The sequence below is a fragment of the Panicum hallii genome, chromosome 6 (assembly GCF_002211085.1).
Source record: "Panicum hallii strain FIL2 chromosome 6, PHallii_v3.1, whole genome shotgun sequence".
NCBI lineage: Eukaryota > Viridiplantae > Streptophyta > Magnoliopsida > Poales > Poaceae > Panicum > Panicum hallii.
In genome coordinates, this window is record NC_038047.1 from 8,517,945 (window position 1) to 8,543,270 (window position 25,326).

The 25,326-nt window shown below is 49.0% G+C and overlaps 1 protein-coding gene across 1 annotated transcript; it reads right to left on the reverse strand.

Annotated features, from left to right (window-relative positions):
• Window positions 1-19,316: 19,316 nt before the first annotated feature.
• Window positions 19,317-23,565, reverse strand: LOC112897336 (probable xyloglucan glycosyltransferase 3). The gene is made up of 6 exons (XM_025965613.1): window positions 23,249-23,565; window positions 22,023-23,150; window positions 21,609-21,917; window positions 20,761-21,051; window positions 20,557-20,670; window positions 19,317-20,464 (listed from the first exon to the last, which is right to left on the reverse strand). Exons 2-6 carry the CDS (start codon window positions 22,887-22,889, stop codon window positions 19,751-19,753), a joined length of 2,295 nt encoding a protein of 764 aa, XP_025821398.1. The 5' UTR covers window positions 22,890-23,150; window positions 23,249-23,565; the 3' UTR covers window positions 19,317-19,750.
• Between the last annotated feature and the right edge of the window lie 1,761 nt (window positions 23,566-25,326).

Consider the following 25,326-nt stretch of genomic DNA (forward strand, 5'->3'; position numbering starts at 1 on the left):
ATTATTTTTTGTATATTTGGTTAAAGTTAAGATAGATTGACTTGGTATAAAGTTAGAATTGCATTCTTTTTTTACTGAGAAAGTATATATATATATATATATATATAGACACACACATCTTTTGCCGGAAGAAAAAGAGGCATTTCAAGCATCGATGTACCTTTTTTTTGTTTCTGGCCAGAATTCGTTTTGCCATGTGACCCTCAGTGACGGGTAACTTTTAATGTTCCTGCATTGTAAGGAATATGATCCTATTAGAATACGATTGTGATTTTGGTGATTGTATGACAATATAGTCAATGTGACTAACGAGTTTGTGAGCTCAAATTTGTAGGATTTCTAGTTCCTTTGGATGGAGTCCAATTCATATACAAGATGGTCCAAATTGCTATCAAGATGTTCAAGTAGTAAAAATGCAGAGATAATTTACGGGTGTCCAAATGACAGCCAAGATAATTTGGACAAGGTTCAGCTTGATTACATGCGTCGATTAAACGAGCGGCATGAACTTATAACGGGTCGGTGCTTTGATGAGTTGATATGGCGATCAAGTGAAGAAATTACAATAGTACCGGTTGAACCGACGCTATAAAAATAGAGGCGTCGGTGCAATAAGGAGATGACATAACAATCAAGTGAAGAAATGATAGAAGCACTGGTTAAACTGATGGTGCAAAAGAAGACATCGGTGCAAGCGTGCTGTGGTTACTCAGTACGCATGTTTTGGTTCCAGAAGGGTTTCCAAGCAAAGTTTTTAGCACTGATTAAACCGACAATTGTCGGTGCATTGCGTTGATGCAATAACGTCAGCAGAGGATGGCATTTGGAGTTCAACGGCTAGTAGGTAGGCTAAGTGTGGCCGGTTAAACCAACGGCGCCGACCGATTTAACCGACGCTTTATGCTTTTTAGGGAAAAAGCATGTAATGGTTAGGAGTCGATCTCTAGGCTATATAAGGCCTCACCCCAGATCATTCGAGGTTGCTGGAGTTCATGAGAAGCTATACACACTCTGAAGAAGTTCTTCAAGCCATCCAAGAGCTTATTAATCACATCCTTAAGTTTAGCACAAGCTTTGAGAGTGTTGGTGCTAGGATTAGCTCTAGAGAGAGTGAGAGAGCAAGGCGTTGCTGCCTTGTGTGCTTGTTCTTGAGTGAACCATAAGTTGTATCTCAATGTGCCGGCCCCTTATAGTCTTGCTGGCTCGCTGGCAAATCATCGACCCTCCGGCTTGGTGTGGAGCGGTGACGACGGCTTTGTGCTGGGGACGTGGAGACCCTCTTCCTTCATTGAGAAGTTCATTAGTGGAGATGGCATCGAGGTGATCGGGGATTTGGCGAGAGCCCTGGTGGGTAAGCCTTGGTGGCGAGTCAAGAAGAGTCCTGCAAGGGACTCGGTGATCGGGAAGTAGTACTCTTAGTTAGTGCTTCAACAACGTGGATTAGGGGTGGCTTTGTGCCTACCGATACCACAAAATAAATCTTCATATCGAGAGTTTGCTTCCCCTCTGTAACATCCCAATTTTCATCACTTTGAAGAAGATGCAAGGCAACTCTCTAAGACCTTCTCCATTAAGCAAAAGCGAGATATTTTCAAGGCAACTCTCTAGATCCTTAGCCACTAAGCAATAGTGAGATATTTTTAAGGCAACTCTCGAGATCCTTAGCCCCTAAGCAAGAATAAAATATTCTCAAGGATCCTTCTCCACTAAGCAAGGGGGGAGATATTTTCCATGGAAGACTCTAGAAATAGTAATAAATAAAATTTTGAAAATGTTAAGATATTTTGGAATTCTCTAGAAGGAGGACACTTGTCCTAATACCATGGCTTCCCTTGACCTATAAATAGAGCCCCCCTCCTTGCCATGACATCCACCCATGAGCAAGGTAGATAGGTTGTGGTAGGGCTAGGAGGGTTAGTGCTGGACTAGCCACTTAAAGGCGCGTGTTCCTTCGGGACTTTGCCGCTCCAATAAGGTAAGTGTTTTTTTATAAGCGTTAGTCTTCTAGTTAAACTTAAGTACTTAGTATATAAGTTGTGATTCAAAAGGACCCGGTACACTAAGTAACCAGAAGCCTCTCAAGTCACCGCACCACGCCCTAATTCTCAGATAATCATAACAGCGCCTACTTCCTTCGCAATAACTTCATCATCCCCTGGAAACCACAAAGTACTCACACCATTGACCTTGGAATAAACCGTCATGCACAGTGCCGGCCGAGATATTTTTCCGCCGCGCACGCTCGCTCTCGCCCGCGCACGCGCGACACGCCGGCCCACGACGGGACCGCGCACTGCCGCCGGCACCGCGCCGTGCCGCCCACCTCCGTGTCCCCACCTCGCCCACGCCACCGCAGCGTCCTCGCCGGCTTTGCCACCTCGACGCTCGTGCCTTCAGCACCGTCACTGTTTGAGTTGACGGCGAGCTGCCGCAGCCCACGCCGTCGCCCGTCCCCGTGCGACGCCGCTGCTACTCCCCTCGCCTATAAAAGGAGCGAGGCCGTGACGAACTCCATCACCAGCCCAAGCACACCGAGCCGCTTCACTCCGCTAGCTGAACCACTCCTCACGAGCCCAGCTCACTCACGAGACGAAGCCCCAACAGTTGACCCTATTCCTCGAGCTGTTGCACGCCAAGGTGAGATGGCAGGCAGCCCCGACCATTAACTCCGCAATACTAATAAAGGCCCAAAACATCCACCAGGCCGTGAGCACCTAACCCAAATCATTCTATTTAAGTACCAACCAAAACTATAAACCCAATATCTCCTTCATATCAACTCCTATTGTCATTTCCATTTGAGCTTATTTTATAGCTTGCTTGTGTTTGTTTGTCGGTTGTGCCGTTTCCGCCCGTAGATCACGGAGTGACCGAGGAGGAGCCTGCCAAGGAGCCAGAAGATCCATACCGCGAGTAGGAAGCCGCCGCCAACGACGCATACGTAAGCGAAGGCAAGTTTCATCGACCCCTACGTGAGCGGTTGCATCCATGTGAGGACGTCTAGTTGTAGCCCTGGTTTAGGATCGATTACATATATCGGTACTTGAGTGATCGAGTGTGCTCATACCTACATATGAGTAGTTATGCATATCCAGAGTTGAGGCTAGGTTATGAAGGAATTTGGCTGAGGCTAGGGCAGCTGGGTATGCTGGAAGCCGGCGCTACCGTGGTGGTAGACTGGCAGGTGAGTGCTACCGTGGAGGTAGGCTCGAGTTGATGTGTTGAGGGATGGCTGCTGCCCTGGCGAACCATAAGGACCGAGTTGTTTTGACATCTCACCTAGCTTACCTTAGTACGATCACAGGTTCCGTTATGGGGCGGACTTAGCCTAATCCCACTGGTTAGCCTGACGGTCGCGGGGATGTTTCATGGGTATAGACCGTTGTGGTCAGGGCCCGAGGGTTTGTGCGGCCGGGCTGGGGCGTGACCACGGCTGGGTGTCGGCTATGTCGATTGTCCGTGCGGGCAGTTGAGCTTGTGGGTACAGTGTACGACCTCTGCAGAGTGTAGAATCCATTCGAATGGTCCGTGTCCACGGAATGGACAAGCTACGGTGTGGTCCTAACAACTAGTGAGCTACCTACTGTGGGTTGTGTCGGGAAGAAGGGCGTACCATGAGTTGCATTGCATATGCATTGTGGTTAATGTGAGTCATGCATGACATTCCCCTCCCGTAGGGTGAGGTGGAACTTGCTGAGTACTCTTGTACTCAACCCTTGTTGATTTTTCTCCAGAGGATCCCGACTTTGTTCCAGAAGACTGTGAGTAGATCGTGTCCGCACCCAAGCTGGTCGAGTGGAGTCGTGATGGATGAAAAGCTAGTCCTCCACGCCGTCATGATAGTCACTATCCTATGTTTGAGTTGTGTAGCTCTGTGTTGTCGCATTACTCCTCGTGTACTTGTAGAATAAAGCTCTGTATGACTCTGGACTCCACTTGATGTAACATGTATTATGCCGGAGACTTTGTTCGGTAATTAATACATGGTTTAGCCTTGATCTTCGGGTCGGGGCGCTTCAGGTGGTATCAGAGCCAGGTTGGCTGTAGGACACGAATCGGTAGTAACGAGGACCGTAGGAGCCCTCGGATGGTCAATTCTTTGAACCCTATTACTCCTTAAAATTTTATCCTTATTATGCTAACCCTACCTTTGTAAGTTAGATGGCGGATGACTGGACCACCACCTACTGCATCAATGAAGATGGATTCCCCAGGGTGCTTTATGCTGCCACGGTGCGACTAGGTATTCCGGAACGACCGGAGTACGTGGGTCGCGAGTTCATGGAGCATGGCACCGAAAGCTGTGAGGTCACCGTCCATATTGGCGCCAGCGATAAATACTTGGAGATGCAACCCTGGAGTGTCACCGCCACTGGAGCCCGTATGCCTGACACCATTCAACTTGCAGCTCGCAAGGCACTGCGGCACCTGTGCCAGATGTTCGAATGGCACTTGGGTTCCACTCCCATGAAGTACTTCCCACCGTTGGATCGTAACCGTCCTGCTTGGGCGGCAAGGATCCGCAACCTAGAAAGTCCTGCTGGGACAGAGAAGAACCCCACAGTTGTCGCTATGTCGGGCTATTTGCTTAGCCTCGATGATTTGTGCGACCAACTGCATCAACACATGAGAAATTTGATCCAGCGTGCTGAGAGAGCGGAGTCCCGTTGGCATAAGGCTAAGCTGGCCTTAGCGCAGGCAGAAGCCCGAGCAGCTGAAGCAGAGAGCCGCCTCAACATGGCCGAAGAAAACCTTAGGGAGCAGGCAGACCGCCATAGCCAGCTTCTTAGAGGTGTCTACCCATCCTAGAGGGGATTCCCCTATACCCTTTGTCCCAACCGCGCAGGAGGATTTGCGAACCAGTGCCGCCCACGCCTCCCGCGTCTCCCCGAGATCCCGGAAACAGTGATCCCGAAGACCGTGTTGTAGGGATCATTAGTCGAGTCATCCCGGCTGACCCTTAAAAGTCGAGCCGCGTTATTGTAATCCGTCGTGGCATGTATCCCTGCTTGTTTGAATGAATGCTTGTGTGGTGCTTGAATGACTTGTTGATATTGTGTGCTATTATATATTTATATACATGCAAATCTACCCTAGTAATAAATAGGGAGAGCCACCTAATTTTATCCTATCCCTCCTTGACCGCAGATGTCCCGTCGTTCGAGCCGAGTCCAGGGACTCCATGCTCAGGAGGACGGTGACGAGGTCAATCCGAGGAACCAGGCCCCTCCGAATGTAGCTCCAGAAGAAAATGGACACCTACCGCATCTACCTCCCCGTGCCCCCGCACCCATTGACCTAGCAGCCATACTACAACAACAGAACCAACTCCTTCAAGTTCTTGTGACCACCCTCACGGCTCAAGCTCAAGGCAATCTTGGCAACAATAGACCTGCAATGCATCAAGGCAATGGCAGCAGGATTGCAGACTTCAACCGCTTGCAGCCACCTAAGTTTGGAGGATCCGACAACCCGATTGAGGCTGATGACTGGATCAGAGAAATCGAGATGAAGCTAGAAGTTGTTCATGCTGATGACCGTGATAAGGTGTTATTGGCCGTCCAGCAACTGAGAGGACCAGCTTTAGCATGGTGGCATGGCTACAGAGAGATGAATTAGGATGCTAACACCATGCTTTGGGACAGATTTGTCAAAGTGTTTAAGGAGCATCACATTCCTAGGAGTGTGATGAAGCTTAAGTTGGAGGAGTTCATGAGTCTCCAGCAAGGGAATCTGTCAGTGACAGAGTATCTGCATAAATTCACGGAGCTGTCCCGTTATACCTCAGAAGTGCTGAAGACAGATGAACAGAAGCAAGATGCCTTCCTTCGTGGTTTGGATCCGGAGATAAGGACCCTGCTTGGAGTTTCTATTTACCCGGATTTCAACACCCTAGTTAACAAGGCCATCACTACTGTGAAGCACAAGAAGGAAGAAATGAAGGACAAAAAGAGGAAGTTTGAAAGCAAGAAGGTGTTTCACCAGGAGAAGGCCCAGAAAACTCAGCACCCAGCTTATTCTGGACCAAAGAGTCATAGTGTGGTGTCTTACAAGGTGCCTACTACATCATTCAGGCAGCCATCTCAGTCTGCACCTGCTAAGACTCAAGGTATTAACCACACTCAGTCAGCCGGAGGGAGCCAGCTGACCAACCCGAAGGCTTGCTTTAACTGCCGTGAGACAGGGCACTTTATTGCCAACTGTCCCTATAAGAACAAGCCAGCACCGTCTGTCTTCTCCAACTCAGTGAATGGACCAAAGCAAGCATCTGGAGCCAGCCGTGGAGCACCAGCAAAGAGTCAACAGTCATTTGGAAAGGCGAAGGTGAACCACGTCTACGTCGAAGAAGCTGAGGATGCCCCAGGAGTGATACTCGGTGAGTTCCTGGTCCAATCAGTTCTCGCAATTGTGCTTTTCGACTCCGGTGCATCGCATTCCTTTATCTCGTCAAGCTTTGTGGAAGCTAATAATGTTGATACGGTAGCCCTTAAGAGGCCATTAATAACTCAGTCCCCGGGAGGCCACATACCTTGCCACTTAGGAGTTATCGGCATCCCTATTAACCTAAGTGGGGTAGTGTTCTTAGCCAACCTAGTGGTACTCAACTCCCAAGGGATAGATGTTATCCTCAGGATGGATTGGTTAACCAAGCACCGAGGAAGCATAGCGTGTGCAGAAAGGACTGTGACCGTGACCAATCATCATGGAGAAACGGTCACTTGCCATGTTAGGGTCAGTAGACCAGGCCCCATGCTGCACAACCTAAAGGCTGAAACACCGAAGGAGGTACCGGTAGTAGCGGAGTATATGGATGTGTTCCCTGAAGAATTACCGGGTATGCCTCCAGAGCGTGAAGTGGAATTCGCCATTGTCCTAGTCCCCGGTACAGCCCCTATTGCTAAGAGACCCTATAGGATGGCAGCCCCAGAGCTAGCCAAGTTGAAAAAGCAATTAGATGAGCTTTTGCAAAAAGGTTATATAAGACCTAGCTCATCGCCGTGGGGAGCACCTGTCCTTTTTTTCAAGAAGAAGGATGGAAGCATGAGGCTATGTGTGGATTATAGAGCCCTGAATGAGGTCACCATCAAGAACAAGTACCCATTGCCTCGGATAGATGATCTGTTTGATCAGCTGAAAGGAGCCAAGTTCTTTTCCAAGATAGACCTGAGGTCAGGCTATTACCAGTTGAGGATTAGGCCAGAAGATGTGCCTAAGACGGCTTTTGTGACTCGTTATGGTCAATACGAGTTCACGGTAATGCCGTTCGGTTTAACCAATGCTCCTGCTTACTTCATGAACCTCATGAATAAAGTGTTCATGGAGGAGTTGGACCAGTTTGTCGTTGTCTTTATCGACGACATACTAGTCTACTCTCGGAGTGCCGAAGAGCACGAGCAGCACCTTAGAGTAGTTTTGGGCAAGCTTAGGAGCCACCAAGTGTATGCCAAGTTCAGTAAGTGTGAATTCTGGCTACAGAAGGTAAGCTTCCTTGGGCATGTCCTGACTGCTGAAGGAGTAGCAGTGGACCCGAAGAAAGTAACTGCGGTGTCAGAGTGGAAACAGCCAACCTCCGTCTCAGAAATCCGAAGTTTCCTTGGATTAGCTGGCTATTATCGGAGATTCATTGAAGGATTTTCTAGGATAGCCAGACCAATGACGGAGCTGCTCAAGAAGGACAAGAAGTTTGTCTGGACAGAAGCTTGTGAGCGGAGTTTCCATGAACTAAAGGAAAGACTAACTACCGCACCCGTGTTGGTCTTACCTGACATTCGCAAGGACTTTGTTATCTTCTGTGATGCTTCCAGACAAGGCTTAGGCTGTGTGCTTATGCAAGAAGGGAGAGTTGTAGCCTATGCCTCTCGTCAATTGAGGTCCCATGAGCAGAACTATCCAACTCATGATTTGGAGTTAGCAGCGGTAGTGCATGCTCTGAAGATTTGGAGGCACTATCTGATTGGGAATAAGTGTGAGATCTATACGGATCATAAGAGACTTAAGTATATCTTCACCCAACCGGACCTTAATCTCAGGCAAAGGAGATGGTTGGAGTTAATTAAGGATTATGATCTGGAGATCCATTATCATCCTGGTAAAGCAAATGTAGTGGCAGATGCCTTAAGCAGAAAAGCTTATTGCCACCACTTGGTTACCCAGGAGCTACGGTTACGTGAGGAAATGGAGAAGTTGAACCTAAGTGTGGTACCCCATTCCTATAATTACAACCTTAGTGTTCGACCAGTCCTGGATGACCAAATCAAAGAGGCTCAAAAGGATGATGAGAAGCTAATGGAGATCAAGGCCCAAACCGGAGAAAACAAGGCCCCGGATTTCAGGGTGGATAAGGATGGAGTTCTATGGTTTAAGAAGCGGCTGTGTGTGCCAAAGCAAGGTCATTACCGTCAAACCATTTTGGATGAGGCACACAACTCAGCTTACTCTATTCACCCTGGTGCCACCAAAATGTACTTGGACCTTAAGAAAAAGTACTGGTGGAATGGAATGAAAGGCGATATAGCTAAGTTTGTGGCATACTGTGATGTATGTCGACAGATAAAGGCTGAGCATCAGAAGCCTAGTGGATTACTCCAACCGTTGCCAATTCCAGTTTAGAAATGGGATGAAGTTGGTATGGACTTCATTATTGGCCTACCCAGAACCAAGAGTGGTAATGATTCCGTCTGGGTAGTGGTTGACCGCCTCACAAAAGTTGCCCACTTCATACCTGTGCGCACCACTTACGGAGGTGACAAACTAGCTAAGCTGTACATCGACCGTATAGTGAAGTTACATGGAGTGCCCAAGTGTATAGTCTCAGATCGAGGGACCCAGTTCACCTCAAGGTTTTGGAGGAGTCTGCATGAAGCACTCGGCACTAAGTTGGATTTTAGTTCGGCTTATCATCCTCAAACAGATGGCCAAACTGAGAGGATCAACCAGATCCTAGAAGATATGCTGAGAGCTTGTGTCCTCACTTATGGTAAGGACTGGGAAGATAGTCTGCCATATGCCGAGTTTTCCTATAATAATAGCTATCAGACCAGCCTCAAAATGTCGCCGTTCGAAGCCCTCTATGGAAGGAAGTGTCGGACTCCGCTGATGTGGTTTGAAGTTGGGGATCGCATCGTGGAGCGACCGGATTTTATTGAAGCAGCAGAAGACAAAGTGGCCGAGATAAGAGCAAATTTGAAGGCAGCTCAGTCGCGCCAGAAAAGCTATGCGGATAAGAGAAGGCGTGAGCTCAGCTTTGAGGTTGGAGATCATGTGTACCTTAAAGTCTCTCCAATTAGAATACGATTTTGCCGGAAGAAAAAGAGGCATTTCAAGCATCGATGTACCTTTTTTTTGTTTCTGGCCAGAATTCGTTTTGCCATGTGACCCTCAGTGACGGGTAACTTTTAATGTTCCTGCATTGTAAGGAATATGATCCTATTAGAATGCGATTGTGATTTTGGTGATTGTATGACAATATAGTCAATGTGACTAACGAGTTTGTGAGCTCAAATTTGTAGGATTTCTAGTTCCTTTGGATGGAGTCCAATTCATATACAAGATGGTCCAAATTGCTATCAAGATGTTCAAGTAGTAAAAATGCAGAGATAATTTACGGGTGTCCAAATGACAGCCAAGATAATTTGGACAAGGTTCAGCTTGATTACATGCGTCGATTAAACGAGCGGCATGAACTTATAACGGGTCGGTGCTTTGGTGAGTTGATATGGCGATCAAGTGAAGAAATTACAATAGTACCGGTTGAACCGACGCTATAAAAATAGAGGCGTCGGTGCAATAAGGAGATGACATAACAATCAAGTGAAGAAATGATAGAAGCACTGGTTAAACTGATGGTGCAAAAGAAGACATCGGTGCAAGCGTGCTGTGGTTACTCAGTACGCATGTTTTGGTTCCAGAAGGGTTTCCAAGCAAAGTTTTTAGCACTGATTAAACCGACAATTGTCAGTGCATTGCGTTGATGCAATAACGTCAGCAGAGGATGGCATTTGGAGTTCAACGGCTAGTAGGTAGGCTAAGTGTGGCCGGTTAAACCAACGGCGCCGACCGATTTAACCGACGCTTTATGCTTTTTAGGGAAAAAGCATGTAATGGTTAGGAGTCGATCTCTAGGCTATATAAGGCCTCACCCCAGATCATTCGAGGTTGCTGGAGTTCATGAGAAGCTATACACACTCTGAAGAAGTTCTTCAAGCCATCCAAGAGCTTATTAATCACATCCTTAAGTTTAGCACAAGCTTTGAGAGTGTTGGTGCTAGGATTAGCTCTAGAGAGAGTGAGAGAGCAAGGCGTTGCTGCCTTGTGTGCTTGTTCTTGAGTGAACCATAAGTTGTATCTCAATGTGCCGGCCCCTTATAGTCTTGCTGGCTCGCTGGCAAATCATCGACCCTCCGGCTTGGTGTGGAGCGGTGACGACGGCTTTGTGCTGGGGACGTGGAGACCCTCTTCCTTCATTGAGAAGTTCATTAGTGGAGATGGCATCGAGGTGATCGGGGATTTGGCGAGAGCCCTGGTGGGTAAGCCTTGGTGGCGAGTCAAGAAGAGTCCTGCAAGGGACTCGGTGATCGGGAAGTAGTACTCTTAGTTAGTGCTTCAACAACGTGGATTAGGGGTGGCTTTGTGCCTACCGATACCACAAAATAAATCTTCATATCGAGAGTTTGCTTCCCCTCTGTAACATCCCAATTTTCATCACTTTGAAGAAGATGCAAGGCAACTCTCTAAGACCTTCTCCATTAAGCAAAAGCGAGATATTTTCAAGGCAACTCTCTAGATCCTTAGCCACTAAGCAATAGTGAGATATTTTCAAGGCAACTCTCGAGATCCTTAGCCCCTAAGCAAGAATAAAATATTCTCAAGGATCCTTCTCCACTAAGCAAGGGGGGAGATATTTTCCATGGAAGACTCTAGAAATAGTAATAAATAAAATTTTGAAAATGTTAAGATATTTTGGAATTCTCTAGAAGGAGGACACTTGTCCTAATACCATGGCTTCCCTTGACCTATAAATAGAGCCCCCCTCCTTACCATGACATCCACCCATGAGCAAGGTAGATAGGTTGTGGTAGGGCTAGGAGGGTTAGTGCTGGACTAGCCACTTAAAGGCGCGTGTTCCTTCGGGACTTTGCCGCTCCAATAAGGTAAGTGTTTTTTTATAAGCGTTAGTCTCCTAGTTAAACTTAAGTACTTAGTATATAAGTTGTGATTCAAAAGGACCCGGTACACTAAGTAACCAGAAGCCTCTCAAGTCACCGCACCACGCCCTAATTCTCAGATAATCATAACAGCGCCTACTTCCTTCGCAATAACTTCATCATCCCCTGGAAACCACAAAGTACTCACACCATTGACCTTGGAATAAACCGTCATGCACAGTGCCGGCCGAGATATTTTTCCGCCGCGCACGCTCGCTCTCGCCCGCGCACGCGCGACACGCCGGCCCACGACGGGACCGCGCACTGCCGCCGGCACCGCGCCGTGCCGCCCACCTCCGTGTCCCCACCTCGCCCACGCCACCGCAGCGTCCTCGCCGGCTTTGCCGCCTCGACGCTCGTGCCTTCAGCACCGTCACTGTTTGAGTTGACGGCGAGCTGCCGCAGCCCACGCCGTCGCCCGTCCCCGTGCGACGCCGCTGCTACTCCCCTCGCCTATAAAAGGAGCGAGGCCGTGACGAACTCCATCACCAGCCCAAGCACACCGAGCCGCTTCACTCCGCTAGCTGAACCACTCCTCACGAGCCCAGCTCACTCACGAGACGAAGCCCCAACAGTTGACCCTATTCCTCGAGCTGTTGCACGCCAAGGTGAGATGGCAGGCAGCCCCGACCATTAACTCCGCAATACTAATAAAGGCCCAAAACATCCACCAGGCCGTGAGCACCTAACCCAAATCATTCTATTTAAGTACCAACCAAAACTATAAACCCAATATCTCCTTCATATCAACTCCTATTGTCATTTCCATTTGAGCTTATTTTATAGCTTGCTTGTGTTTGTTTGCCGGTTGTGCCGTTTCCGCCCGTAGATCACGGAGTGACCGAGGAGGAGCCTGCCAAGGAGCCAGAAGACCCATACCGCGAGCAGGAAGCCGCCGCCAACGACGCATACGTAAGCGAAGGCAAGTTTCATCGACCCCTACGTGAGCGGTTGCATCCATGTGAGGACGTCTAGTTGTAGCCCTGGTTTAGGATCGATTACATATATCGGTACTTGAGTGATCGAGTGTGCTCATACCTACATATGAGTAGTTATGCATATCCAGAGTTGAGGCTAGGTTATGAAGGAATTTGGCTGAGGCTAGGGCAGCTGGGTATGTTGGAAGCCGGCGCTACCGTGGTGGTAGACTGGCAGGTGAGTGCTACCGTGGAGGTAGGCTCGAGTTGATGTGTTGAGGGATGGCTGCTGCCCTGGCGAACCATAAGGACCGAGTTGTTTTGACATCTCACCTAGCTTACCTTAGTACGACCACAGGTTCCGTTATGGGGCGGACTTAGCCTAATCCCACTGGTTAGCCTGACGGTCGCGGGGATGTTTCATGGGTATAGACCGTTGTGGTCAGGGCCCGAGGGTTTGTGCGGCCGGGCTGGGGCATGACCACGGCTGGGTGTCGGCTATGTCGATTGTCCGTGCGGGCAGTTGAGCTTGTGGGTACAGTGTACGACCTCTGCAGAGTGTAGAATCCATTCGAATGGTCCGTGTCCACGGAATGGACAAGCTACGGTGTGGTCCTAACAACTAGTGAGCTACCTACTGTGGGTTGTGTCGGGAAGAAGGGCGTACCATGAGTTGCATTGCATATGCATTGTGGTTAATGTGAGTCATGCATGACATTCCCCTCCCTTAGGGTGAGGTGGAACTTGCTGAGTACTCTTGTACTCAACCCTTGTTGATTTTTCTCCAGAGGATCCCGACTTTGTTCCAGAAGACTGTGAGTAGATCGTGTCCGCACCCAAGCTGGTCGAGTGGAGTCGTGATGGATGAAGAGCTAGTCCTCCACGCCGTCATGATAGTCACTATCCTATGTTTGAGTTGTGTAGCTCTGTGTTGTCGCATTACTCCTCGTGTACTTGTAGAATAAAGCTCTGTATGACTCTGGACTCCACTTGATGTAACATGTATTATGCCGGAGATTTTGTTCGGTAATTAATACATGGTTTAGCCTTGATCTTCGAGTCGGGGCGCTTCAGGTGGTATCAGAGCCAGGTTGGCTGTAGGACACGAATCGGTAGTAACGAGGACCGTAGGAGCCCTAGGATGGTCAATTCTTGGAACCCTATTACTCCTTAAAACTTTATTCTTATTATGCTAACCCTACCTTTGTAAGTTAGATGGCGGATGACTGGACCACCACCTACTGCATCAATGAAGATGGATTCCCCAGGGTGCTTTATGCTGCCACGGTGCGACTAGGTATTCCGGAACGACCGGAGTACGTGGGTCGCGAGTTCATGGAGCATGGCACCGAAAGCTGTGAGGTCACCGTCCATATTGGCGCCAGCGATAAATACTTGGAGATGCAACCCTGGAGTGTCACCGCCACTGGAGCCCGTATGCCTGACACCATTCAACTTGCAGCTCGCAAGGCACTGCGGCACCTGTGCCAGATGTTCGAATGGCACTTGGGTTCCACTCCCATGAAGTACTTCCCACCGTTGGATCGTAACCGTCCTGCTTGGGCGGCAAGGATCCGCAACCTAGAAAGTCCTGCTGGGACAGAGAAGAACCCCACAGTTGTCGCTATGTCGGGCTATTTGCTTAGCCTCGATGATTTGTGCGACCAACTGCATCAACACATGAGAAATTTGATCCAGCGTGCTGAGAGAGCGGAGTCCCGTTGGCATAAGGCTAAGCTGGCCTTAGCGCAGGCAGAAGCCCGAGCAGCTGAAGCAGAGAGCCGCCTCAACATGGCCGAAGAAAACCTTAGGGAGCAGGCAGACCGCCATAGCCAGCTTCTTAGAGGTGTCTACCTAGTAGATCGCGCCAAGCGTAAGGGACACCATCCTGGGACTGCCGCTGAGTCAACCATCCTAGAGGGGATCCCACTATACCCTTTGTCCCAACCGCACAGGAGGATTTGTGAACCAGTGCCGCCCACGCCTCCCGCGTCTCCCCGAGATCCCGGAAACAGTGATCCCGAAGACCGTGTTGTAGGGATCAGTAGTCGAGTCATCCCGGCTGACCCTTAAAAGTCGAGCCGCGTTATTGTAATCCGTCGTGGCATGTATCCCTGCTTGTTTGAATGAATGCTTGTGTGGTGCTTGAATGACTTGTTGATATTGTGTGCTATTATATATTTATATACATGCAAATCTACCCTAGTAATAAATAGGGAGAGCCACCTAATTTTATCCTATCCCTCCTTGACCGCAGATGTCCCGTCGTTCGAGCCGAGTCCAGGGACTCCATGCTCAGGAGGACGGTGATGAGGTGAGCATTTGCCAGGTGAGCGCTTCGTGCAGGTACCATTTTGTTCATCGTCGTCTTTGTCCCCCACTGGTATAGAGTGGGTGTCCTATTGGAGATCCAAAGTCAAAACAATGGATTTCTTCTGTTCTTAGGAACTTTGGCCTGTTTTTAACGTAAAGGAACTCTAGCCTCACCAAGCTAATTTTGTTAAGCTCCACACAGTACTATAAAATTAATTTTGTTTTCTATACACTTTTTCACTAGCACCAACCAATACATTTGACAAAAATCATCGATATTTGTTGTGACATCCCAGCCTAGAGCCCACTAGTGGTCCATCTATGAGTGGCATGGTATGTGTGTGAAGTTGTCCCACCTTACTATGAGGTCACCAACATATAAACCTAAGTGCCAAGTACATTTCAACCCCCGGTTAACCTGTTTACGCGAAGCGAGGATGAAAGCATAAGCGGGGTTGGTGCAAGTGCATGTTTTACTCAGCGTGCGAGGAGCACTGAGCCATAGTTGGGACTGGGACGTTACAATTGGTATCAGAGCCGACCCTCACAATTACAAGTGTGTGTACGTGCTAGGGACGCGGACATATGGCGCATGGCGTGTGTGGACCCTGTATGGTCACACGGCATGGCATATGTGCCGATATTAGGTCACACGGCATGGCATATGTGCCGATACTAGACGCATAGACGTGTGCTAAGAGGAGAAAATTCCTAGTCAATTGACCTAGTGTGCGGGTATGTCGCCGACGAGGATGTTGGGTCCTTTAGAGGGGTGTACGTGACATCCTGGCCCAGCAGGACAAATTTTGAGCCTACTAGTGCTCATGTGTGAGTGGCATGCCATGTGTGAGAAGTTGTCCCACCTTGCTAGTTGATGGTGAGGTTCGGCAACATATAAACTCAAGTGCCAAGTGCATTTCAACCCCTGAGTTTATCCTTTTACACAAAATGAGAATGAAAACGTAAGCGGGGTTGGTGTGAGTGCGCATTTTACTCATCGTGCAAGTAGGACTGAGCCATATTTGAGACCGGGGCTTTACAATTGGTGTCAGAGCTGACCCTCATGGTTACACGGGCGTGTGCGTGCCAGGGACATGAACATATAGCGCATGGCGTGTGTGGACCCTGTGTGATCACGCGGCATAGCATATATGCCAGTACTAGATGCATAGACGTGTGCTAAGAGGGGAAGATCCTAGTCAATTACCCTAGTGTGTGGGTATGTTGCCGACGAGGACGTTGGGTCCTCTGGAGGGGTGTACGTGACATCCTGGCCCAGCAGCCCACTAGTGCTCATGTGTGAGTGGCATGCCATGTGTGAGAAATTGTCCCACCTTGCTAGTTGAGGGTGAGGTTTACCGACATATAAACTCAAGTGTCAAGTACATTTCAACCCTTGGGTTAATCTTTTTATACAAAACGAGGACGAAAGCGTAAGCGGGGTTGGTGCGAGTGCGTGCTTTACTCAGCGTGCGAGTATGATTGAGCCATATTTGGAACTGAGGCGTCATATTTATTAGTGCTAGACCTTGATGAGGATTTTTGGGTGTTTTGCCCTAAATTTGTGCAGACAATATTTCTATATGCTTAGTTGATTAATTAGTATATATTACCTATGATCGTGAAACTTTTAAAGTTTGTTGATGTTCTCAAATTTGTATGGTTCTAACCAATTTCAGCCAGTTACTGCATGTGAAGAATTTAAGGTGTGGCTATAAGGGGCTGTTTGGATAGCTGCCTAAGGCGCCACGCCACGCCTAAGGTGCGGCGGCCGATTTGGCCGCCACACCTGTGGCGTGAAAAGTGTGGCGTGGCGTGGCGCGTTAGGCAGGCGTCCAAACAGGCCCTAAATCTGTAGCTATAAATCTGTAGTGCGCTGCTTTGTTTGGTGCTTACGAACAACATTGCCTTGCTGCACTTGAATTCAACACCAATCTTCCTGTCGTTGATGTTTTCATGTTGAACATCTGTAATTTGATTTCTCTGTTCATGTATCAATTCTAGCCGGGCCCTACAATGTGCTATTCATCCCTCTCTGTTCCTGTAGTGGTTCATGCCATCCATCTCCCCCTCTGTTTTTAGGATTCTAATTGTACTTGTGTCTAAATAATTTTGCAAAACTTTTGCATAAAGTTAATGCCTGACCTCTATGATTTAACTTTATTATATTTACCTGATTAGATTCCATGAAACTTCCGTCCAAATTTGCAATTACTGTTTAATATTTTATTAGTGGCGTGTTTGCTGAGCACAATACTACCATAATATTTTCCTTCTGTAAGGAGCAGGTGCATCCCTGTTTCATTATTTTTACGCATCTTGAAGTCCTGTTTCTCTCATCAGGATGCATCATCAGAAAAAAACTAGACCGGAGGAGATACGACGGTCCCCACCGTATTTCATTAAGAGGAAGCAAACCGGCTTTCCGGTCCAGAAAACCCCCCGAAGTTAGCGAGAAAACCCCACCGTATTTCATCTGAAGGAAGCGAGGGAAAATTTTTTAACCCCAGTTTGAAATTCGCTCCCATAGAGAGTTGAACTTAGGACCTGAGCCATCTAACCAGTTCAGCTAGAGGCCCGTTCGCTGGATGCATAATCAGCATGAAGCATAGTTCATGTTGCTATGCAGAAGGCTAAACTAAAGAACCTGGACAACTAGTTGTGTGTAGCTTATGGGGAGGTAAAATCATTTCTTCTCTATGCTGCATTTCATTATCTGTGGCCCATCTCATAATGCTATTTTACGTACAATGGGTAGGGTTCACCTTCAGCATGACTAATGATCAATACCTTCCACTCAAGTAAACTAGCTACCTTCAGATGTACTCCACAATTTTTTTAAAAAACAACAATGCAGTCCTGCATTGCCCTCTACAATGTCTTGGGCTTTTCATTTTGTCGATACCAATACACATGCTGAGAGGACTAGGCGGCATCTGAATTTTTGCTTCCAATGACTAAATTCAGTTGTTATCCCCAAAACCGCTTCTCAGTTTTTGGAGTTATGTAGTTCAAAAATAATTCAGAGCTTTATTGTGGCGTCAATAAAACTTCAGATGATGACTTTTTCTCGGTTCTCGTTTTCTCTTACTAATTCTCGAGATGCCCTGCTATAACACTTGCTTATATCCCATGCTTTTATTTTATCATACCGATTCTTTCATGGCCCCTTTGCGGCATGTAATTGTGGCACTAGTATTACAAATACACATGATTTGCAATTTTGCATATCGTAGTGCCATGGATAGACTAAATACTGCAGGTACTTCCGAACAGATTTTTGCTGCCTGTAACTTGCTCAAGTTATGTATTTTTGTTTCTTGTATTGCTTTATGAACAGTACGTTGCTGCAACGTTACGGGGACAGCAGAGACCTCAAGATGTGATTGAAGTTGCTTCAGCTTTCTATGTTGCAAACTATCTTTTCTTCAAATCAACCAGTTCAATGTCGCAGGGCTGCTGATGCATTATGGTCTTGCTTTGATGAAGCCCTTTACATTTCTCATTCTGTCATGCATAATCATGGGGGTTTGAAAGCAACTTATGACGTAAGTAGGGACAGCCTGGGCAACTGGTTTCAACACCACATCCTTTTCCAGCTCTTGAGAGAGGTCTTAGCAGACCATGCATTAAGATGCTTCAACAGACGGCCTGGGAGGAACCGAGAACAATTTGATTGAGGAGCGCACCAACCAAGTAGGCATGCCAGGGAAAGTAGACTGCAAAGTTTCATCATTTAAGCCCAGGCAGACATGGAGATTTGTGCTTCATTCCTACTAGGCCGTAGCCCAAAAAGAACATCACAAATGCACTAGCCTGTTACGAGGCCCAGGAAGCCCAATCTAGTACTCCACCGGCTTCACGCTTCCAGAACCGGCCTGCTCATCACGGCCCGCGACACTCCGGGCGCTCGCGGCTCGCCGCCGGCGCGGTCCCCGTGGCGTGCCCTCGGCGACGACGTCCACCGACTCGTTGGGAACTCGCCCACTTCCGCGCCGATCGGCGACCGACCGCCCCAGCTTGGCGTGCTCTGCCCATATCTTCGCGCCTCTCTCGCCGCGGCTAAGGCGGCGCCTTGGACAAAGACATCCATCCGTGATTTTTTTTTGGGTACATCAGCCTTCAAATTCGCTCAAATCCGTCATGTTCAGTTCAACACAAATCGCTGAATTTTTGATCTAGTGGCTTCGATTTTGATTGCCACCTTTTGACTCCCTCGAATTGTAGGGTAGGGTTAGGGTTTCACTTGAGGTTTGTTTTTTTCCCCCAAAGAAAAGGTACCCACCCTGATGGCGAATCATCGGATAAAAGGAATTCCCGGTGATCGAGGTCACCATGTGCCCGTCGACGATCTGACCGGCCTTCTGAATCGATCGCAGCGTCAATTGTCAGGTAAGCAAGCTTCGAGCTTCCCAACTCTCTGTATTTTTTCCCCACTTCCCCTGCTGTTTTGATTGTTCCAATAGTTGACAAATGCTAGGTTAGTTATGGCACGATCCTGTAGATGTCAACTGTCTCTTGTCCTGGTTTGGTCCTTTTCACTTTCACTTGGGTCAGCACTAGGAGCTTGAGTCCATCATTACTTTGCATTTCAAGTTGATGTTTAAATGCTACAAAGTCCATGTACAATATTTGCTCATATTTAGATATTATTATATAAAATTACTCTTAAGGAACATGTAGAACTGATTCGAGTGATGAATTGGATGGACGCTTTTCCTTTTAATGTGATCATAATATATTTGTATAGATCTGCCTTACATAGAGGCTATTAAGTACTTTCTGTATGTCTGAAGATTTTAATTTGAACTCTGTCAGTCACTTGAGTCGAGTAACTCGTACGATGTCTGAAAGTAAAACAATGCGACTGAACTCATGAACATTTGAAGCATACAAGATTTGATTTATCCATTGACATGTAGTATCAGTTACACCATATCGATCACAAATGTAATGTGGAAAGAAAACAAGAAGGCTACTGAATGTGGTAATGAACAACCCGCTTGCTTGCTTTGCCTACTACCCTAGCATAACAGAGCACTAGCTAGAGCACAGAAGAACAGTTCATTTCATGTAGTAACACCGGACTCTTTGATCTCTGAACAAAAAAATATCAAAAGGATAAAAATTAAGAGAAGAAAAGGTCTAAAAAAATAATTCCTGCCGATCCATCCATCCATCGGACTTGTCCCTTCCCATGGCTGCACCTGCACGCATGCATGCGAGGCCTGCTGACACTGTGCATGTGGCCTGGATCGACCGACGACGACGCCGTGCACGGCGAGCCGGCCACTAGGTTTATTCTGCTGGCGGCGGCTAGCTGACCTGCTCGCCGATGAGGTCGAGGCCGACGGCGAGGAAGGTGACGCCCTGGAAGAGCAGGAAGTAGAAGTGCAGGCCCTGCGCGGAGAGCAGGCTCCGGGTGGCGGCCGTGAGGAGGAGGAACGCGAGCGCCAGCTCCTTCTTGAAGATCCGGTTGGGCTTCTTGTTGGCCTTGCTGCTCTTCTTGGGGGTCGCCGGCGCGGCGGCCAGCGCGGCGGCGGCGTCCTCCTTGTTGGCCCACTCGGCGGCCTCCTGCTCCCTGAGCTTCCCCCACTCCTGGAGCCCTCCCTCGGAGACGCCGCGCACGAGCTTGGCGGCCGGGCGCGCCGGCACGTGGGTCTCCTCGGCGAGCGAGAGGATGTCGGACGCCGACGAGGTGCGGCCGGCCTTCTTGGTGACGATCCACTCGTAGGAGCTCCCCAGCTGGAAGAGCCCCGAGACCATGGCGTTGAACTTGGTGACGGACATGGTGTTCTCGAAGAGGAGGTAGGGGATGACGAAGGGGAAGGACTTGGGTGCCGGGAGGATGTTGAGGATGGACATGAGCACCGGGATGTAGCAGATGACCCAGATGGGCAGCTCCGCCTCCGGCACGAACATGGTCAGCGGCAGGATCACGCAGAAGAGCGTGAAGGAGTAGAAGGGCAGCACCAGCTTCCGCAGCAGGAAGAAGAGCATCACCAGGTTCGCCTTCTTCCAGAACGGGATCTGCATACAGATTGCATCCACATCGTCAATGCTCGAGCTCTGGAAGCATGCATGCGTCAATGGAGGATCGGAGACGCTTATTATGTGTTTACCTTGGACTTGAAGACGGCCGGGAGGCAGAGGCGGAAGAGCTGCATGGGGCCGGAGTGCCACCGGTGCTGCTGCTTCCGGTAAGCCTCGTAAGACTCCGGCAGCTCGCAGAGGACCTGAACATTATTATTTGTCACAACAATCGTCAATGTCTAAGAAAGCAACCATTTACAAGCAAGCATGTCCAAGCTAGATTCAACAAGTACCTTGACGTCGTTGAGGAAGATGAACTTCCATCCGTTGAGGTGCGCGCGCACGGCGATGTCCATGTCCTCGACGGTGGTGCGCTCCATCCAGCCGCCCGAGTCCTCGAGGGCCTTGATGCGCCACACGCCGGCGGTGCCGTTGAAGCCGAAGAAGTTGAGGTAGACGCCGTTGACCTGCTGCTCGACCTCGAAGTGGAAGCACAGGTTGATGTTCTGCAGCCGGGTGAGCAGGTTCTCGTCCTTGTTCACGAAGCTCCAGCGGGCCTGGACCAGACCAAGCTCCGGGTTCCCCTGCACGCACCGACGTGGAGACAAGATTGTCAACGATAACATTGTCTTTAATTTGTCTGACTAAACATAGGGATCCAGATTAATATAGTCCTACGATCGATGTCATTAAGGTGTTCATTTTTTTGTCACAAAAACCTATGTATAGTGCACCAGCCAACCTATAAGTCAAGTCAAGCGAATCTGGGTTTTTGGACGGTCATGCCCTACTAAATTTCAGATTTTCAGTGGCTACCATGACAGTTACACTATCCATCCTGTCACAGTGCTACGTCAACACGTCATGTACTTGTTTATTTCTTGAGGAATGTGGTAAACAGACTACAAGAATTATTAGTTACAGATCTTGAAGTCATGGCTTTAATTAGGCTCATGGAACCATGTCGTAGATCACATGTTTATGGCATAGTTTACATCAGTCTCAATCTACTAGAATGTGTAGGCACCATATAAAACTTGCATCCACATGTTGAGATCCGAGACTAGGATGTGATGGACTGATCGAGGAGATCGATGCGCAGGAGCAGAATTAAACAGAAAGCAGTAAGACTGCTAGGTACCTTGAAGTGCGGCACGGTGAGCTTGAGGAAGTCCGGGTTGGGCTGGAAGTCGGCGTCGAAGATGGCGACGAACTCGTAGTCCTTGACGTAGTCGCAGCTCATGGCGGACTTGAGGTTGCCGGCCTTGTACCCGGTGCGCGATAGGCGGTGGCGGTAGATGATGTTCACGCCGCGCTGGCTCCACTTGGTCACCTCCGCCTTGATCAGCATCTGGCACACCTCGTCGTCCGAGTCGTCCAGCACCTGGATCAGCAGCCGGTCACGGGGCCAGTCCATCTGGCACACGTGCGAGATGGACGTCTCGTACACCTGCCGCCATGGAATGGAAGAAGCTTAGCTTGGTCGGTCACTCTTACTTCATGGCTGCTAATATAATTAAGGAACAAGGTAGAAGAAGAACTGCCAGTAGCTGACCTCTTTCTCGTTGCACATGGGCATCTGGACGAGCACCATGGGGAAGTAGCCGTCGGCGTCGTCATCGGCGTCGCCGTTCTCGACGTCTGCGGCGGCGCTCTTCCTGCCACGGCGGGGCTTGTTGCCGGAGGCCGGGATACGGGGCCTGATGCCACGGATCTTGATCCAGAAGCAGGCGAGGCACTGCACGATGCGGTCCACGGACTGCACCATGAAGAGCAGGATGCAGAAGGTGGACAGCTTCTGGATGGCCCACGCGATGTAGTCGACGCGGAACTCGAGCCAGGCCACGTACGCCCGGTGCAGCCACCCCTGGATCTCCTGCCGCTCCGGCACGCGGAGGTGCTCCGGCAGCTGGCGCAGGTTCTCCGGGAGGTGGCGGAGGTGCTCCGGCAGGTGCTGCAGGTGCTCCGGCAGGTGCTGGAGCTGCTCCTCCAGCTCCTGCAGGTTCCCCGGCAGGTGCTGCGGGAACTGCCACCCCTTGAGGTGGGCGATGGTCTCCAGGGCGAGCATGGCGAGGGAGAGCAGCAGGAACGCGCGCAGGAACCGGAGCATCACCCGCCCGCGCCCGGAGGCCTCGGCGTCGGGCTCGTCGTCGGCGTCGCGGCTGCGGCGCACGCGGCGGTTCACGGCGCCCAGGACTCCCCAGAACCCGGCGGCCATCCAGGCGACGCAGCCCACGGCGCGGTGCGCGCGCAGGAGGAGCACCCAGGTGAACTGCTTGGCGTTCTTGCCACGGGCCTTCTTGTCGGAGGCCGGCATGCCGGGCCCGTCGATCTCCACCAGGGAGTAGGGGTTGTCCATCTTCACCACCACCGGCGTGCCGCGCTGCTCCTCGCTGCCCCACCACGAGCTCGGCGGCGCCATGGCTAGCTAGCTAGCTGCTCGTCGGTCACTCGCCGGAGCGATCGATCGACCGAAGAAAGCTAGCGCGCGCCGATCAGTGGGCTCTCGGAAGCGCGGTCGTCAAGCTGCTTGTTGCTCCCGAGAACACTACAGCATGTGGGGTTGCTTCCTACCACTTCCGCGTGGCCCTCGGAGACCTTGGGATTGTGCTAGTGAAGTGATGGTGCTAGCAGCTGCTGCTGTCTAGATCTTCAGTTCTTACCTCTCGGTGAACTTAATCACCTGCAAGTACACATCATTGCACCAAATGAACTTTAACTAACTGCAAAACACAATGTAAAGAGCAAACAAAGTGCCAGTGATTACTGATGAGTACTGACCTTGTAACCTGATGAGAGAAGCCTTCTTCGTTCTGACGAGCTTCAGATCCAAGAAAGGTGTGACCAGGACGTACTGATGCCTCGACGAGGCAAATGCACAGACACGGAGCCACACACAGACTTCCACACGCACACTCACAAGAGCACACACTCTGATGTCTAGAGATGAGCTCACACAGTGGCCAGCTGCTTGAGTTTGAGGATAGTAGAGATACAGTGGAGAGTAGTAGTGAGTAGCTGAGCTCGAGTGTGACCACCAAACCGCTACTGCTGTACTACAGGCTCCAGACTCTAGACTCCAGAGTAAAGCATCAGGTAGGCCACTAGTAGGGTTTTATAGAGAGATGGTGCCCTGCAAGAGAAGGGAGATCTGCAAGGCAGCAAGTGCAGTGGTAGCTAGTGTGCAACACTCTAACAGTGGCCAGTGATGCATAGACTGTCAAGCGGATCTCTTTTCTTTAGGAGAAAAAAGAAGAAGAAGAATCTCCCATTATAAAATAAGTAAAAAAATATATAAAAAAATATTCACACTGTTTTACTTTTTTTGGATGCAGCAGGAGCATAGTAGAGGCTGCGAGTTTTGACCTGATTTGTGCATTAAATTCATGTTAGGGGTGGCGGAGGGTGGCGCGTACGCGATCTTGACTTGGGCGGGGGATCGAGCCGGAATCTGCCATTGCCGGCACCGTGTGCGTCGATCGAGCCCATGCCATGTGGGGTCTTTAAATGAAGCACAAGCCCGTTGGCGTTGCTAGAGGGGCGGAGCCTCCGCTCTCATGGTTAGACCCCGGCTAAGTGCTATTATTATTATCGCTAATCTACACTTATGAACTACCCAAATGCACCATGCTAGGTGTGAATTAACCGTTAGGCACACAGCTAGTTGTGGCGTCAGATGGTGATTAAGAAGCTTCCTTTGGAATATCTTGGGATTGCCGGGTTCTTTTCCCTCTCTCTGGTTGGCATTTCTTTTTCCGACGGAATTTCTCCTGATTGGCACAGTGCCATGCTTTCTGTCCGATCCTGTGGGCTAATGCCTGCAAGTTGGACCTGGGCTTCTTGTTATTGGGCTCGGACTCAAATTGAATTTTGGACAAGTTTGTTTTGTCTGAATATTGTAACAACTAACACAGGCTTAATGTGTATCCAATTCTTCTGACACTTTGCCACTGTTCATCTTACGTTTCCTTCACTAACCATTTCTATCTACACCTATATTTTGATTACATACCACAAAATTAGGCATACTGCTTCTTGATCACAGCATGGAGAAATTCAATGCAACAATTTTTTAGAGATATATGTAATTATCAGTCCGAGAGTCCTTGACAAAAATCGCTTCACACTTGTGGTAGGTAGAAAAGATTAAAACTTTTAAGGTTTTAGATTATTCTTCCTCCTCCTCCTCCTCCTCCTCCTCCTCCTCCTCCTTACCCATCCCCTCGCTCTCCTTTTTATGTTGGTTCCTACCTTCCTTCCAATATGCTTGCAAATTTCCAAATGAGTTCATAAAGGCAGCAATGAGATCAACTAGAGTTCCATTAATTAGTTAAGGAGAGAGTGCCATTGTGCGTATCAACAAATTTGGGGGAGCTGATCAGTTTCTTGCCACATCCAAAATCCGAGTAAAAGTCTCCACTGGCCACACCAATCCACCCAGTAGCAGTTCAATCACAAACCTTGATTGCCATGAAGTATTTTCATAGCTACATTGAAATTTTTTATGTAAGCTGGAAAATTTCAATGATCTTCTAAAGAATGTTAACTTTGCAGTAACATATATAACTTGAATAATCCCCATCAATTATTCTTATTATTTTGATTGGTCGAATCTGATGTAGTGAGTGGATGATTCGATTGTGGCGGTTGTAGATTATTGCAACATCTGTTTCATGTATTAGTACAGTTTACATAGTTTAGTTTCCGATATGCTCTTCCACAGTAGCTAATTTACTTTGATCTTGTGGGCATCTCATGCTTCAAGCAAGTATTGACTTGTCACACATCTCAAACAAGTCAAGAATTGTAACGTTCGGAAAACATGTATCACATGCATGTTAGGGTACTGGACCATATAG